This window comes from Cibotium barometz, chromosome 53 (assembly GCF_041138505.1).
Source record: "Cibotium barometz isolate CiBa-2024 chromosome 53, ASM4113850v1, whole genome shotgun sequence".
Taxonomy (NCBI): Eukaryota; Viridiplantae; Streptophyta; class Polypodiopsida; order Cyatheales; family Cibotiaceae; genus Cibotium; species Cibotium barometz.
In genome coordinates this window covers 31,089,031-31,105,570 of record NC_141098.1, presented here as the reverse complement: position 1 = coordinate 31,105,570, position 16,540 = coordinate 31,089,031, and the positions used below count along the sequence as shown (strand labels likewise).

Here is a 16,540-nt window from a genome sequence, read left to right as displayed (position 1 = left end):
TTGCATGTCCTAGATATGGAGTTAATTGGATTGATTACACGTGGTAAACTGGTTATGTGGTGCGCACGGCGGTGGTGGTGTAGGCTACTAACATCATCACTGGGATTCTCTCCATTCATTATCCTCATGACTTTATTCAACTTATCTACTTTCAACCAGAATTCAAAAGTCATCATCTTTCAATTAGAATCCAAATCAATTCATCAATTCTCAACCAGAATTCTAAAATCATATCGACCAGCATCCGAAATCATCATCTAGGAAAGCATTTTTGCTTATAACTTCAAGGTCTTAGATTCACTCTTATATATTGTCAGTATAGAGCTGTAATTATACTCACGGTATATACAGGTGGTCAGGGTCCTTGGTGTTATAAGGTAAATGTCATCATATCTAGGCCTCAAGCAGTCAGGGATTCCACACAATTGTGGTACTTCCATCTAAAAAATCCAATTCCCGGTTTATGAAGGAGAAGGAGGAGTTGGTTGTAGTGGGTTTAGAAGGGGGAGGGGGAGGGAGGGAGGAGGGTGTGTGAAAGCGAGAAATGAGCATACGACAGGTGGAGAGAGGGAGAAAGAGAGAGAGGAGAAGAGGGAGGAAGGGCATGGAACAAGAGAGAGAGAGAGAGAGCGTATAGGAGGTAGGCAGATACAAACAACTCTCACACATGAACGTGCACAAGTGTGCCTTGCCACCACGGGCCCTACTGGGGTCGTTGGATAAGCATAGGCATGAAGCAAATTGTAAAAGACGTCAAAAGACATTTTAGGACGAAAGTCTCTTTTGGCCCCAACCAATGCCTAGGTGAAAGCTCTCTTTTGGTCCCAACAAATGCGTTGGTGAAAGATACAAAGGTTCCAATGTGAGCTTTTTATGGACTCAAAAGGTTGCATGTCCTAGATATGAAGTTAATTGGATTGATTACACGTGGTAAACTGGTTATGTGGTGCGCACGGCGGTGGCGGTGTAGTTAGGCTTCACGGCCGTGCGCCGATCGAAAGCGGCGCCTTGGGCCATGGCGGCCCTTTGGACGGTGGAAAGGTTGAAGTCGGGACCTCTCGGAAGAGGTAGGAAGGGGGGGTAGGTGTCGGCAGGGAAGTTGAGGCGGGCGTTGGGCCCTCGGAGGAGGAGAAGGGCGACGTCGTAGGCTTGCGCCGCCGCCTCAGCTGTGAGGTAGGAGCCCAGCCAGATGCGAGCCCTACTAGAAGCAGCGCCTGCAGTAGGGTTACTGCCGACCCTAATCTCCGACACCCACTTCCCCCAAGAGCGCTTCCGCACTCCTCTGTAAGCTGGCTTTAATTCTACGCCGGAACTTGACTGATGAGCGTCCATGAAGGTTATGAAAAGCTCACAACACGTTGAGGGGGGGAGTGGCGATTATGTACACAGGGCGTGGCGATTATGTACACAGGGCGCGCCGCCACCGCCATCTTTCTTGTGGCTGACTCATGCAATGATATAATCAACATTCGCAATGAGGATGATGTGTTCCGCACGACTCTTTCATGTAACTTGCGCACTAAGCATAGGTCACACAACAAAAGCCAATTCTAACCCAAGTACTTGACCGTGGTTTGGGGCGGTGTGGGGAAGCTTCTCCACATCCATACATACTCTTTTTTTTCCCCAAATCCATACTTTTTCAAACACATTATACTTAGTTTTTGCATTCATTTCAACCAAGTTCTGTGAGGAAACATGCACTCTCTCTTTACAATACCCACATTTTTTACACTAAATAGGGCATTTATTTACACCCGGAAAGATTTTAAGCGCCATTTTGAATTTGCAATTGGTTCTTCCGTTTTGAAAGTTCAAGGTTGAGCCCATTGCTTTGAAGTTTTTTTTTTTTTTTTGCTGAGCACTACATCAATCCTTTTCACTTGATGACATTGCTATTTTGAACATTGACACATATCAATCCTTCTGACCATGGATAGAAGAGGAAATGTTAGTTTGAACACACATTTTCTTCACACTCTAAATATGATAATACCTAAATCCTGGATAAATTTTTCTTTTCCCCATGAATTTTGAGAAGGCTTTTTTTTTAATAAACAAATTGAACAAGTTTTAGGCTAGGGCGACCTCAACATCAACATCGCCTTCTACTGCACTTCCCATTTCCTCTTTTAAAGTTCAAAGTTCAAACCATATTCACAAAACAAGAGACTCCAATAAAGTTGGAAAACAACACACAAAGAAACAACCAACCATTTGGGGGAGGGGGGTGAGGGCACGGCTCCATGGGAGGGGGAGACGCTATGGGACTCAAAGAAAACTTGCTAAGGATTAGTATTCCTCATTTGAACTAATGAAATTTCATACATTTCAGTTATAAAGTCAACATTTAATGTACAATTTGTAATAAAATTAGATTCAAATAACAAGTTCTCCTTATTATAATTGGTTACATCTGGGGGCACATGTGTGCATGAACGCATGCACATGCGCGCGCGCACACACACACACACACATGTATGCACATGCACATGCATGTGTGGGCGTGCACACACACACATGCACATTTTCTTAAGACCATACAATTCAAAAAATTTGACTAAATATGTGCTCCGAAATCCCCCCCTCCCCACCCTTCCCTATGACCCCCCTTGTTCCCCAAAAGAAACAAAACCCAAAAACTCCCTCACCCTTACAAACGGTACATGAATAGGACGATTCAAAACTCTAACTTAACGAAAATGAAATTAACATATCAAGGAAAATAGGATGATTTAAAAGTCTAACATAATAAACATTAAAGTAACATCATTAGAGAAAAATAAGCTGCCAATATGGTTAAGAGTCTTCACATAAGCAATGTTGACTATGACTCACTAGTGTCTCATCTACTGTATGTACACTTTGATAAGTATAATTCTAAATGTAATATAAATGAAATTAATATATCAAATAAAATAGGATGATTTAAAAATATTAACATAATAAAAATTAAAGTAACATCATTAGAGAAAAATAGGCTACCAATTTGGTTGAGAGTCTTCACATAAGTAATGTTGACTGTGACTCACTAGTGTCTCATCTTTCGTAAAAACACTTTGATAAGTACAATGCAAAAACTAAAGTCCAGAGAGGTTAAACAGTACTACTATAGTTATGTATTGTCCATTAAATTTAGTATGCATGTGAAACATTTTTCTTCACATGGATATAAAAAAACATGAGTTTTTAAGGGAATCTTTCAATGATGTTCTCAAGAAAGGACAGGCTAATGTGATTTATCATTTGTTTTATGAGTTTCATAATTTAGGATGCCAAAATTCAAACCTAAGTTTTATATTCTTTTACTAGGTCTAATCACAATCTTTGTATGTTTTGGCTTAAGGAGGCAAATCAATCTTTTTCATACATTTTCCATCATAATTATAGTAATGTAGACACTATTTGTATTTTTGGCTCATTTATATTCCAAGCATAAATATGACAAAAGCAATTTAGATCACCGCACGATTAAAGCACTAGATTGAAAGAGGTGATTAAAGTCATTGTAAATTAGTAGGCCACATGTATCAAGACTTTTTTTTGAAGAATATATCCTATATTAAAAACCAAAGGATCTAGAGAGAGAGAGAGAGAGAGAGAGAGAGAGAGAGAGAGAGAGAGAGAGAGAGAGAGAATATTTTTTAAACATGCATATCCATACTTTTTGGAAAAAATATACTAAGTTATTGCATTTATTTCAACCAAGTTCTGAGGAACCATACAGACTTTCACTTTGAAATAGCATACCCAAGTTCTCATGAAATATCCACACATTTTGTTTAAAATACCCATACTGTTTGAAAATTGTACACTAAATAATCTATTTATTTAAATGGGGAAATAGTTTAACAGAGCTATTTTGAATTCACAATTGGTTGAAGGTTAAGCTAAGGCACACAATTATGGTAAATGTGACATGTCCCTTTTGTTGATCCTAAGCTAAGTTTATCCCAATCTCACCATGATTAATAAGAATCCCAACAACCACAATTAATGTGGCATGTCTTTTTCTTGTACCACTAGGGATAATTGTTCCACAATACACACAATAATAGTAAGCACACACACTGCTAGCACGAGTCTCGCTCTCCACAAGAGCCCATAATAGAAGTACCTTTACCATAGAACCAAGTTGTTCTAGTTATTCTCTGTTTGGACATGAGGAACATGAAGCACAGGGAAGCAAAGTAAAGAGCCAATATTTAGAACTACCTCAAACTAAAGGGATCTGTGAGAGAAATCTCATAACATGCCCTTAGCTACCAGAGAGCTTGTGGATTCAAGCTAAGTTGGAGAACAAGCACCATTGGAAATTGCACAGCCCAACCCCGTAGGACAAGAGATATGGTACCATGAAATAGAGGGTCTCGTGTAACCACTCCTTATGTTCCATTGCCACATAAATATGCAGAAGACGTGTGTATTCAACCAAAATTGAAAGGGGGGCTGCCACCAACATAACACCTAGAGGTTTAGAGTTGGGCAAGACTAAGATAATCCATATCTCAAGGATGATGACCAAATTTAATAGAACTGGAGATCCCATTCAGTACCTAGAGAAGTTTGATCAAATTTGTGAGGCCATGGGGAGACAGATTGATGATCCCACCAAGGTTTTCTCATTCAGGCTTTCCTTGAAAGAAAAGAAGAGGCCAGTGGGGTTTGGGCTCGGGGGGGTCACTATATGTAAAATATCCCTATCGCGTGCGTTCAAGGCCTATATTTTAAATCCCTTATTTGTGAATTTTTTAATCTATATAATATCCCCTTTTCTTTATGAATCTGTAAATTTTTTTGAAAAAATTTTAAATCATACCCTTATGTAAATATATTTCTGTAAGTTTCATAAATTAAAATTATGCTTCTGTTGAACGCACGTGATATTCACATTTTTTTGTGAGTGACCCCCCCGAGGGTTTGGGTCACTAAATCCATTTGAAAAGGCTAGTTTGAGACAAACTCATATATAGTAGTAGGGTTCTCATCCAATGGACCCAAATGGGACCCAATTGCATAGATCTATAGCCTCAAGTAGAGGAGGAAGGATAAACCATGTACGATAACCAAGTATCTCCACAAGACCGAGAACTCATAAAAAACCGAATGACTTATTGCTTATTAATCGATTTATGATCGTTCTTGAGAACAAGATATTGCACAACCATCTCTACAAGTCTAGGCACTAAGTCTTTAATGAGTGCTTCTGCAAGGTAATAGACCTAACAGATAACCTCCAAGACAAGGACGTAGAAGTCGTCCACTCGAACCACAAGAGATAGGAGACACATCATCCAAAGCCTTATCTTTGGCCAAGGGTGCCTAATTAACACCATCTAGAGTCCTAGTTAAGGATATGAGCATGGATGAGTTGGTAGAGAATCTATTAAACTATCTAGGCTAGTAGTGAGATAGGGCTAGCCCCAGTAGCTAGCACCTCAAGAAGAACACCTACATTTATTCCCACAAAGAGATATAGATTGTTGCACAATTTATCGTAAGAATAATAAAATTATAGAGTTTATTTTGTTGATGCCTAGATAACAACAATTTTGTGCTCATTTCTAGCACAATGGGAACTATAACATAGCTCATTGTTGCTATAAGGAAACCTAGCAGGGTGGACTCTAACACCATGATAGATACTCTCTACCCTTGGCCTTGCTACCCCTACCAGTCACCTACTACGGCAACAATCATTTGCCTTGCCAGCCCCACCAGTCACTCCTCAACAGACACAAGCTCTAGTGCCTATAGATCAAAACCCTTTACTATGAGGTATGTATAACCCATCCCAATTACCATATCCACCGTTTCTTATACCACCACCCTAGCCGATTCCTCCAAAAACCACACCAGTACAAAATTTTTGATGACCTTGCATAATGATGATGAAAACTAAGAACAAGAGAGCTATCAACCTTATGACTAACAAGACTCATATAAGCAGCAACAATGATGATGAAAACTAAGAACAAGAGAGCTATCAACCTTATGACTAACAAGACTCATATAAGCAACAACAATATGATCCCTATGGGTATCTTAAACAGGCTTCTCACCCCCCATAGATTACACCTTGCTATTCGAAACTATGGTGTAACAAAAAGTGAGAGACCTCAACATATGGTATCAACATATGGTATGTAGGCCATAGATGTAATGCTTTTGATGCAGAGGTGGCCCACACAGTATTTACGGAGTGCCCTCACACAAAGACACTACACCAAATCCCCTAAAGTGCTCCAAGATTTCTAAATCATGTACCCAGCCCCAACATAATTCCTTATGAAGGCACATGCTATAAGTGTGTATTCAACCAAGCTTACAAGGATTGTCCCAATATAGAGCAACAATCACCCCTATGGTAGAAACATTCGCTTCCACTTTGACAAGCCTTAACCTATTAAGAGTACAAGGATCACTCATTCACACAATCCCCCTTAATGCAATCACAAGGCTCCAAGCTAAGATGAGGGTGGTAGCCAAAGGAACACTATATAAGGTAAGAGTAGAGAGCTCTATACATAAGGTAAGAGCATAGAGCTCAAAGAGATCTCTGTGCATAAGAAGGTAAGGGCCCTTATGCAAATGCATAGAGGTATGTTGAATTAATCACTCTACGTTATGCATAGAGTCTAGAGAGAGTTCTATGCATAAGGTAAGAGACCTTGTGCAAGTGCATGGCATATGTTTGGCAGAGCCTTTTATGCAAATATAGAAGGGCTCTACCTTATGCATAGACCTCTCTTTTAAGGGCTCTACCTTTGATCTCAGAGAGATCTCTATGAATAAAGAAGGAGCCCTTATGCACAGAGCTCAAAGAGATCTCTATATATATATACAATGAAGTGCATGAAATTGATTCATTCATACTCTTGATGTAGCTACTGATGAGGTCAAAACCATTCATAGGAGAAATGCCCAAAGAACTAAGCCTAAACTAAAAGGCATCTTCACCAACTTGGGGTTGACATGGTGCATTGTTTGAGAGAAGCTCGTTAACCAACTAACTCGCCAATCGAGACCATTGGGAGGTTACATGGGTTCTAAGATCACATCCTAAAGAATCCTACAAGGCTAGCTATTGTGGTTTGGAGTAATGTCTACATCAATGCATAAAAGTACTATAGCCAGTGTGACCAATGTAAAAAATCAGGATGGAAATTGTAAGGTTCCCCCCCCTTCCAAAATAGGGGAAACACTTAAGATAGTCCACTAAGTCTTATCTTGGAGAAAATTTCCTACTCATCGACACCTTGACCATGCAGAGATTCAAGGATACGATTCATAGGTAAGACCTAATTCTATCCCGCAGGGGGAGCGTGGTCTTCTAAAAATCAAATCACTCATAGGGTAATTGATCATAAATTAGGCAACTACAAGACTTGATTTCTAGAGGCAACCCTTTTTTCCTCATCCATGCAAGGCACAGCCGCTGACCTAGTCTTTTAGAATAGAATTGCCCGAGAATCTATTTATCTAACGTAGGGCTTTCACTTAATATGTTGGAAAGCTATCTGACTAATCAGGTCCACCCATCCGTAGGATGGTGCCATCGGGGAATTCCATCCTCCCACTTTCCACCCTACTCACGCGTCAATTTGTTGTCTAATTAATCCTACCACACTGTTTGACATAAACAAACATGTTCCTTAATTAAGACCTTTTTCACAAGGTTTGTTAAAACAGCCTTTTTCTACAATACAATCATACCAAAGACAAGATTTATAAAAACAAAGTTAAACATGAATCAATTTCATACAAGCCAAAGTGGCTCTCTTATTCTTTTCCTTTATACCGCCGCCAATGATCTAGAATTCGGCCTTCCAGCCTCCACATGCTGGGCAAAACCCTACGGGACCATACACCTCATCGTCGGCCGCTGGCGAGGACTCAAGCCAGCCTGTCGCCCTCTCAGGCTCCATCGCTCGATCCTCCCGTCCCTCAGAGGGATGTCTGCGCACTAGGGTGGGCTAATTCACCGCACTAGTCTGGGCCCTCAGAACTAGGCAGCATCATAATCACTCGCCTCAATCGGCAAACCTCATTATCCCAATGGTATGAGGGATACCATGGGCCAACTCCGGGCCTTACTAACGTCTCCGTCGTCCGGCTATACAAGCACAAGAACGGGGCAGCGTCAAGGCAGGGAGAAGTTGTACCTGTACCTTAATTTAACCAAGATAACAATCCATTTACTCACTAAACCAAAGTTCAGGAATCCATGTTACCTTCTTAAGAAAACAATCCTTTTCTCACACAGATTTTTGCATTTCAACTTGAGATTGCGATAAGACATTCTTTATTAAGGCATATGCTGTTGTTTAAAAGAATACAAACTTTAAATGGTAAATCAATCAAATAGATCACTGTAACAATCAATAGAGAAGCCGGGGCCATACCTCAACCCCTAAGAATGATATATAATTGAAAAACAAAATATTTATATACCTTATAGAAATTTATCATTTATCGTTGTCTTTGCTCGTATTAACAAGAGCTTTAGAACTTGACATATGAGAATAGAGTCTTCTAATACCTTGTCTTTTGATTGAAATCATCCAATAATCTCCAAGCTTTATCTTCTCTTACTCATACTGTGACTCTTCTCTCTTTCTAAGGTCTATGGCAAAATAGCCTACGGGATACTATTCTTTCTCTAAAAGAAAAGCTATGGAGTTTTTGTCTCTTCCTCCGAAAGACCATAGCAATCTAAGCTTCTTTTCTAAGAAATTAGATAAGAATTAAGGGATATATACATCTCAAACTCTAGGATTACCTTGAGGCTACTTGCTGCCTTCTCACAGTTTTCTCTGTGTAGAGACCCTGACAGAAACAACAATTTATTTCGGCCATAACTCTCTGCTAAAAACTCAGAATATGGTCATATAACCAGTCAAAAGAACGGGAAGGCATCTGGTCTACAAGCCAGCGTAGGCAGAATAGGCAAAAACGTCTATATATAGCCACAAACGCGCCATCTTTAGAAACGCGTTATTTTTCCACATTTTTAGTATGCATGGACTCTAAATGTGTAAAAGCACTCTAAATATGACCTCTTGTTACCTAGACTCGAAATTCTATTTTTGGGAATACTTATCTCTTAATAGAACTATTCTTATGTTCTTATTTCTTTTAGGATTTTTGGAGTTAATATTTTTATTCTAACACTTTCCTAATGTTTCTAGCCTTATTGTCTCACTCTTCTCTAATTACACTCTCTTTCCTTATTGTCTCACTCTTCTCTAATTACACTCTCTTTCCTTATTGAAATCTATATTAAAAGAGACACATACATACATGGCTTAGGAGGGACCTTACAGAAATGCCCATGATGCTAAGAGTGAAATGATGCCCCAACAACCCATACAAGCATTAGAGCCATTCATGAAGTGGGGACTAAATTTCATGGGACCTTTTAAGAAGGTGATTCCAAGATGTAATAAGTACATTAGAGTTGACAATGGACTATGTTACCACAAGTGGGAAGAAGCAAAGGCTCTGCCACACAACTTGACATGAAACATAGCATGGTTTATCCATATATCAATTGATTGCCTTGTTAAAATTTTGAGTGATCAAGGAACTGATTTCCTGAATAAAGCCATAGAAGAATTAGTGGGAGAGTTCATGATAGTGCACAGAAAATCAACTACATATCACCCAAGAGGTATAATGGGCAAGATGAGAGCACAAATAAGACACTCAAGGGAATGCTAGCCAAGATTGTACAGAACAAGCCACATAACTAGGAGAGAAGATTAATAACCGCACGATGGGTCTACAAGATAGCCTACAAAGTCACCAAAAGGCCACACACCACACTCAATGGGAGTACCACCACCGGGTGGTTGCAAGATGAGGTTATCTAGTTTCATGTAGTGGGTGCCCTTGGCTTTAGCTTGAAAACATGCATTTTTTCAAGAAGAATAGCCAATCTCTCCTAGTTAGCTAAGGAGTTTCACTTCAAGGTCTTCTAATGAAACATCATATGCAAAGTTAGGCACCGAAAACTATAATCTGATCGAATATCCAATAATTGCAAATCCCCTTTTCTTTGGGAACCAAAATTGTATACAGGCCCTATCGGAGGTTTAGACAAGTACAGTGAATGTGAGTAAATTGCCTATAACTTTTACATTATTACTCATATGATGTTCCCACTTTGCATATCACAAATACAAATAACATAGAGCTTAACTTGATTTATCGACGAGTAATTTTTGATGTGTTTTACTATTTTCTATATTATTTAAAAGGCATTAGAATTGTTAAAAACATACTATTTTGTCCTCCCACCACATCTACCATTTAAAATGCTCAAATTGTATGGATCTAGTGATGATTAGATTGAGGAAGATTAGTATAATGTGGGTATAAGGTAAAATTACAAATCTAACGGTTGGATTTTTGTAGATTTACTTTGGAAAATTTGTTATGACTGTTAGAGGCCCATTAAATCAATTGTAATTTAATTCTAGAAAATAAAATATTTAATATTTCAATATAAAAAACTCTAGGGATCAATATGCTTGTTGCCATGAATTTATTAAAAAAATTTGGCTTAATTTGAGTATGGGAAGGTCCATTTTCAATCCTCCCAAGTGAAAATTCCCATATTGTGTCCACTCTCCCTTTTCAAGTCTAAAACCAATCCTAGTTAGGTTTGGAAATCTAGGCTTCATAAACTTCAAAGCCTAGATATCATTCCATGTGTGAGGCTTGGGTAGGCACAAATCTTATATATGCATGCCACTTTATGTCCACATTAGCTTCGAGAGGATCCACATAAGCAGCTTGCCACCTCACCTTGCCACCTCCACCCTCCATGCCAACATGGTTAACCTAGTTGACTCCCCACCTCATCATCCTAGTCATCATTAATGCCACATCTTCTTGCCACCTTTGCATGCCACCTCGCACTTGTTGGTGACATGGCATGTCACATCATGGAATTGCCACATCAGCCATAATAGTGTCACATGTCAAGAGAATGCCACGTGTCATGCACCCATGTGACACGTGGCACCTCCTTCCCACCTTCCCATTTTTTTTCAAAAATATATTTTAAAAAAAGTTAATTTAGTAATTTAGAGAAATAGAATATAAAATTTTAAATAATAATATATATATAACTTATTAATATAAAAGAATTTAAAATCACTAATTTTAAAGGATTATATTTTGGAATTATTATTTATAAAGTTCATGTTATTTAATTTTAAAAAATAAATTTTTAAATTTAATATTTCTTGAAAATATTTTATGTAGGATAAGCCTTTGAATAAAATTTAAAAAAAATACATTATAAAAGAAAATATAGTTATATAATTATAAAATAAAAGATAAATTTATATATCTAGTAATGATAAATATTTAGACTTGTTAATAAATATTATTAATAATATTGATTTTTAAGTGGATAATAATGAGATTTGAAGTGGATAACCTATTTTTCCTATATAATCACACATCTCTAGTACTATCCCACACTTATCTCTAGTACTATCCCATCATTGAGCCTTCATAATTTTTACTCTCTTAGCTTCCTTGAGAATGGGTTCTCAAAGTCGTAGGAGTCGGAAACATGATAGGACTAGACTTCCCCCCGTCCACCAAGTTCAAGAGAGGAGGAGAGGAAAAGGGTAGCTCGTGAGAGAAAGAGAGAGTGGAGAGCACATCAACGACGAGCAACACCTTCCGTTGGCGATGATTCAAGCCTTGCTCCTCCTCTTCCACTTCCTCTCCCTCCGCCCTCTTCCCTCCCACTACTCCTTAGTTTAGATAATCCACATGAGCTCGCCCTTCCTGAGCCCCCTTCTCTTCCACAAGAATCCACCCCCCCTTCTTTGGGCACCCATCGTGTGGATAGGAAAGAACTATCAAAGTCAGGGGCACATTGTCGTACCCATGCAATGCTTGATGCTTTGATCGATTTGCCCAACATGGCCAACTGCAGGGCACTTTCCGACATTGGAGGTCGAAGAGAGAGGAGAGCTGGCATGGCAGTGCTACGAAGTGTTCTCGTCATTCCTATACAATTAACAAGAAGAGGAACTCTGCGGACGCTTGGCTATCGAGACGGGCTATTGTGGTAGCCATAAGTAGCTCCCAAATGAAGGGTAAGGTGAGTGTCACATCTCGCATCCTTTCCATAGCACCAAACGCACTTAGAGTTGGGTCTATTAGACGACAAAGTTTAGATGCCAATGAGGTTTGTGCTTTGTGGGCGAGTAGTGGTCGTGTAGTTAGGCATGATCACCTACTAGATGAAACCACTAAAGCCTTGATAGATAGTTTTTGGGAGGAGAATTATCGTGCCTCGCTAGTTTTCAAGAAAGCTTTGTGTAAGAGGGTGACAAGAGGAGTGTTCATTGAGCACGGTGCTTGCTTTCTTGAAATGACCCAAACAGAGTTGTATTCTCAGTTTGTGGCATCGTATCCAGAGCTTAAAATTGGGGAAAGGTCATTTGAGGGGTGTAAGCCTTGGTTTGTGAGGTACTCACGTCAGTGTGACACATGTTGTTGTCGCTACCATGTTGAGTTCAAACTTTTTCATGATGTGTTCCGTTCTCTTAGTGGGCATAGAGAGTTGCCTCGTAGTCCTCGTGATTTCATCCACTCTCTTTTGTGTGCACGCACGGAGGATGCCCAGCTTCATAGGATGCCTTGTGTGGAGAGCAATTGCACATCATGTGGTTCACTTGCACATCTACAGACAGATGGTAGATCTTGATGCAAGTGACCAAGAGATAGTGCCATGGCAATGTTATGAGTATGTGACACACTAGCTCCAGAGTGGTGGACAGTCCAGGAAGTTGCAGCTCATGGACAAACATACACCACGTTGTCACTTCACAACCACATTTAGGGAGCAGATCTACCCCTATATACGGCACAGTCATTGTACCAAGTGGCACGATCGTTAGTTCTGAGCATGCCTGGCAGAGTTTCATATTGGTGTGGTTGTCTCTGTGATTGATTTTGCAGAGAACTACACCTTCACATCTTTTCAGGAGATACAATCTGATTACTTCTCGGAGCAGGTAATGGTTTTATTTCATAATATTTGTTTCGTGTTTGAGCTATATTACTTATTTGATTTTTTGTGTCCTAATCGTCTCTATTACTTACCTCACCAGGTTGCTATTATGGTCCACATTAGCTATCGACATGCAAAAGCCCATGTAGATGGGATAGCTAGTACCCTCGAGACCCGTGTCATTATTCGAGAGTATCATTTCTATATCAGTGATGATCGTTCACATGATGCACATTTTGTGCAACACTGTTTTCGTCTCCATGATGATTTTTTACGAGATTGTGGGATCATACATGGCCAGCGATGGGTTTGGTCGAATGGTTGTGGTGCACAGTTCAAGTCGTCAACGACAATTCTATTGGCTCTATAGGTAGTACTTATGGTTCTCTTATATTCACAATTAAACTAAATTCACTAGAACATCTTAAAGAAAACAATAACTAAGACTTTGTTTTATGGATTTATAGGTGGCATGTGCAGTCTAGTATCCCAGTGATTTGGTCCTTCTTTGAGACTGGTCACGGGAAGGGAGAGCATGATGGTGTGTGCGCGTGTGTGAAACGTGCCCTCCTGAGGAGGCATCATCAACTGCGGAGGATGCTGAGCAGTTTAGAGATGCGGGACACGTAGTCGAGTGGTGCTCCCAACATTTGTGTGGGAGTGCAGCATCATCGTATCCCAAACGTGATGCTCGGATTGTCAGGAGATTTTTTTGGCATGTGGATGGTGGCATGATTGACCGTAGAGCCTCCCATGATTGTGACATAGTACCTGGCACCTTGGGCTTACATTCCATCAAGAGGAGCACGTGCATGGCAGCCCCCACGATTTACACACGACAGTTTGCATGCTTCTGTGGAGCATGTATGGATGGCGATTGGTCACATTGTGCCTCGAGAGGATGGGCAGATACATGGATACGGACATTCCTCTCTCCCGAGCATCCTTCACATCTAGTGTTGTCCGATGAGCACACATGTCCCGCGTTCATGGCTAGCTATGATGACCTGACATATTTGCTATAGGAGAGTGATGTATTTGCTGCTATTGTCGGTGAGGACAATAACGAGGGAGTAGGCTACTATTTGACAGTGGATGATCATGGGTTTTCTTTTGACTCCCATAGCATGATTGTGGCAGGCCGGTTCTACCAACAAATTTGACTTCATCGGGGGAGTCTCAGTTCGAGTAGTGGAAGTGGGAGTTAGAGGCATTTCAATTCTCTCATCTAGTGGTTGCTACCAGGCTCACTCTTGATCGAGTATAGAGCCGAAAACACAGTTCTCGCCCTCGTTTTTGGCTTCGAGTGCATGACCATGAGAGCATTCTAGAGCAGTTGTTGAGAGCTAGAGAGGGTGTTGCTGACTAGATCTCTATCTTAATAGTGACTAAACTCAGACTAGCTGGGTTAGCTCACTTACATTGTACTTGGATTTTTTGGGAGTGACTAATCTCAGAATAGTTGGGGTAGCTCATTTTCATTATACCTTGATCTTTTGAGTTAGTGGCTAAACACAGAGTGGCTGTGTTAGCTCACATTCTGATGTACTTAGTTGATGTTTATATCATTATGAGTTTTCTCATTATTAAGGATCATTGCATTTTAGTTGATGTTCATGGTTTTTTGATTTTTTAACACTTTGGCTATCATATTGTTTGTTGAAAATCACCATCACCATATTGTTTGTTGAAAATCACCATCACCATATTGTTTGTTGAAAATCACCAAACTTTGCAAGCACTGGGCAGTGCTAATTACTAACCTGAACATGCTCCGATCAGGACCAAACTTTGCAAGCATGTGGGGGTGCCCCCACCCCACATGCTTGCAAAGTTTGGTCCCCATTAGAGCATGTTTGGGTACGATGGTATGGGGAAGGCCCAGATTTTCCCTTGCCTCTTAAGCACCAAGAGACTTGAAAAATCCGCATTGGGCTCTAATTACTAATCCAAACATGCTCCAATTGTGACCAAACTTTGTAAGAATGTGGGGGTGGGTCCACCCCACATGCTTGCAAAGTCTGGTCCCCATCGGAGCATGTTTTGGTATGATGGTATGGGGAAGGCCCGGATTTTCCATGGCCTCTTAAGCACCAAGAGACTTGAAAAATCCGCAGGTTCCCACCATCAGAGCATGTTTGGATACGATGGTATGGGGAAGGCCCGGATTTTCCATGGCCTCTTAAGCACCAAGAGACTTGAAAATCCGCACTGGGCGCTAATTACTAACCCAAATATGCTACGATCATGACCAAACTTTGCAAGCATGTGGGGGTGGGTCCCACCCACATGCTTGCAAATTTTGGTCCCCATCGGAGCATGTTTGGGTACGATGGTATGGGGAAGACCCAGATTTTCCATGGCCTCTTAAGCATCAAGAGACTTGAAAAATCCACACAGGGGCACTAATTACTAACCCAAATATGCTCTGATTACCATGACCAAACTTTGCAAGCATGTGGGGGCGGGTCACCCCCACATGCTTGCAAAGTTTGGTCCCCATCGGAGCATGTTTGAGTACGATGGTACGGGGAAGGCCCGGATTTTCCATGGCCTCTTAAGCACCAAGAGACTTGAAAAATCCGCACTGGGCGCTAATTACTAACCCAAACATGCTCCGATCTCATGACCAAACTTTGTAAGCATGTGGGGGTGGGCCTCCCCCACATGCTTGCAAAGTTTGGTCCCCATTAAAGCATGTTTGGGTACGATGATATGGGGAAGGCTTGGATTTTCCATGGCCTCTTAAGCACCAAGAGACTTGAAAAATCTGCACTAGGCGCTAATTACTAACCCAAACATGCTTTAATCATGACCAAACTTTGCAAGCATGTGGGGGTAATAGAAAATATCATTATTTCAGCATAATACTGGCATAGTATAGTTCTCATATTTTTTTACAAAGGGTTAAGGATCTATTTATAGGTGAGGGAGGACTCTAACCAAGTCCAACTGATTTCTAGAATTTTCCAGGTTCAGTTTGGCTGAATTTGGACAAGATTTGGACGTAGTTTGGCTCCCTTTTGATTTGGTTTGATCTAGGAGAGAGGAGAGATAAAAATATCACAATATTTTTGAGTTTAAAACTCCACCACACATGTGAAATAGGTGCCTCCTTGAAGGGCCCCCTTTTCCTTACACATGTGTCAAAAATGAATCATTATACCCAAAATATCTCTTTTTTTTAGTAATACTCATAGTTTTTTGCTGATAAAACTTGTCCTTACTTAACTCTTCATCTTATGTGGGCATTTACTCATTTTTGGGTATTTGTCTTTTATAAATTGGATTTATCTCCTCCCCACACATGGATTGATCCTATTGGCCCATAGGAACCTTAATTGGACCATAATCCATTAATTTTTGAAAATCTAGACCCTTAGGCTAAGGTCCTTTATACCTATTTCCAATTAATTCCAATTGCACATTGGAAAGTTCTTTTTGAATTTCTGTTTCAGGGGAACCCATTTTAGACACTAGGAGGATTTTTATATC

At 40.2% G+C, this 16,540-nt stretch overlaps 1 protein-coding gene across 1 annotated transcript; it reads right to left on the bottom strand.

The window, feature by feature from the left end:
• Positions 1-939: 939 nt before the first annotated feature.
• LOC147608521 (ethylene-responsive transcription factor ERF011-like) lies at positions 940-1,332 on the bottom strand. Its single transcript, XM_086789448.1, has one exon. It carries the CDS (start codon positions 1,330-1,332, stop codon positions 940-942), a length of 393 nt encoding a protein of 130 aa, XP_086645574.1.
• Between the last annotated feature and the right edge of the window lie 15,208 nt (positions 1,333-16,540).

What these genes read in the sequence shown, in the direction of transcription:
- LOC147608521 (XM_086789448.1), bottom strand. Translation starts at nt 1,332, where the DNA reads ATGGACGCTCATCAGTCAAGTTCCGGCGTAGAATTAAAGCCAGCTTAC.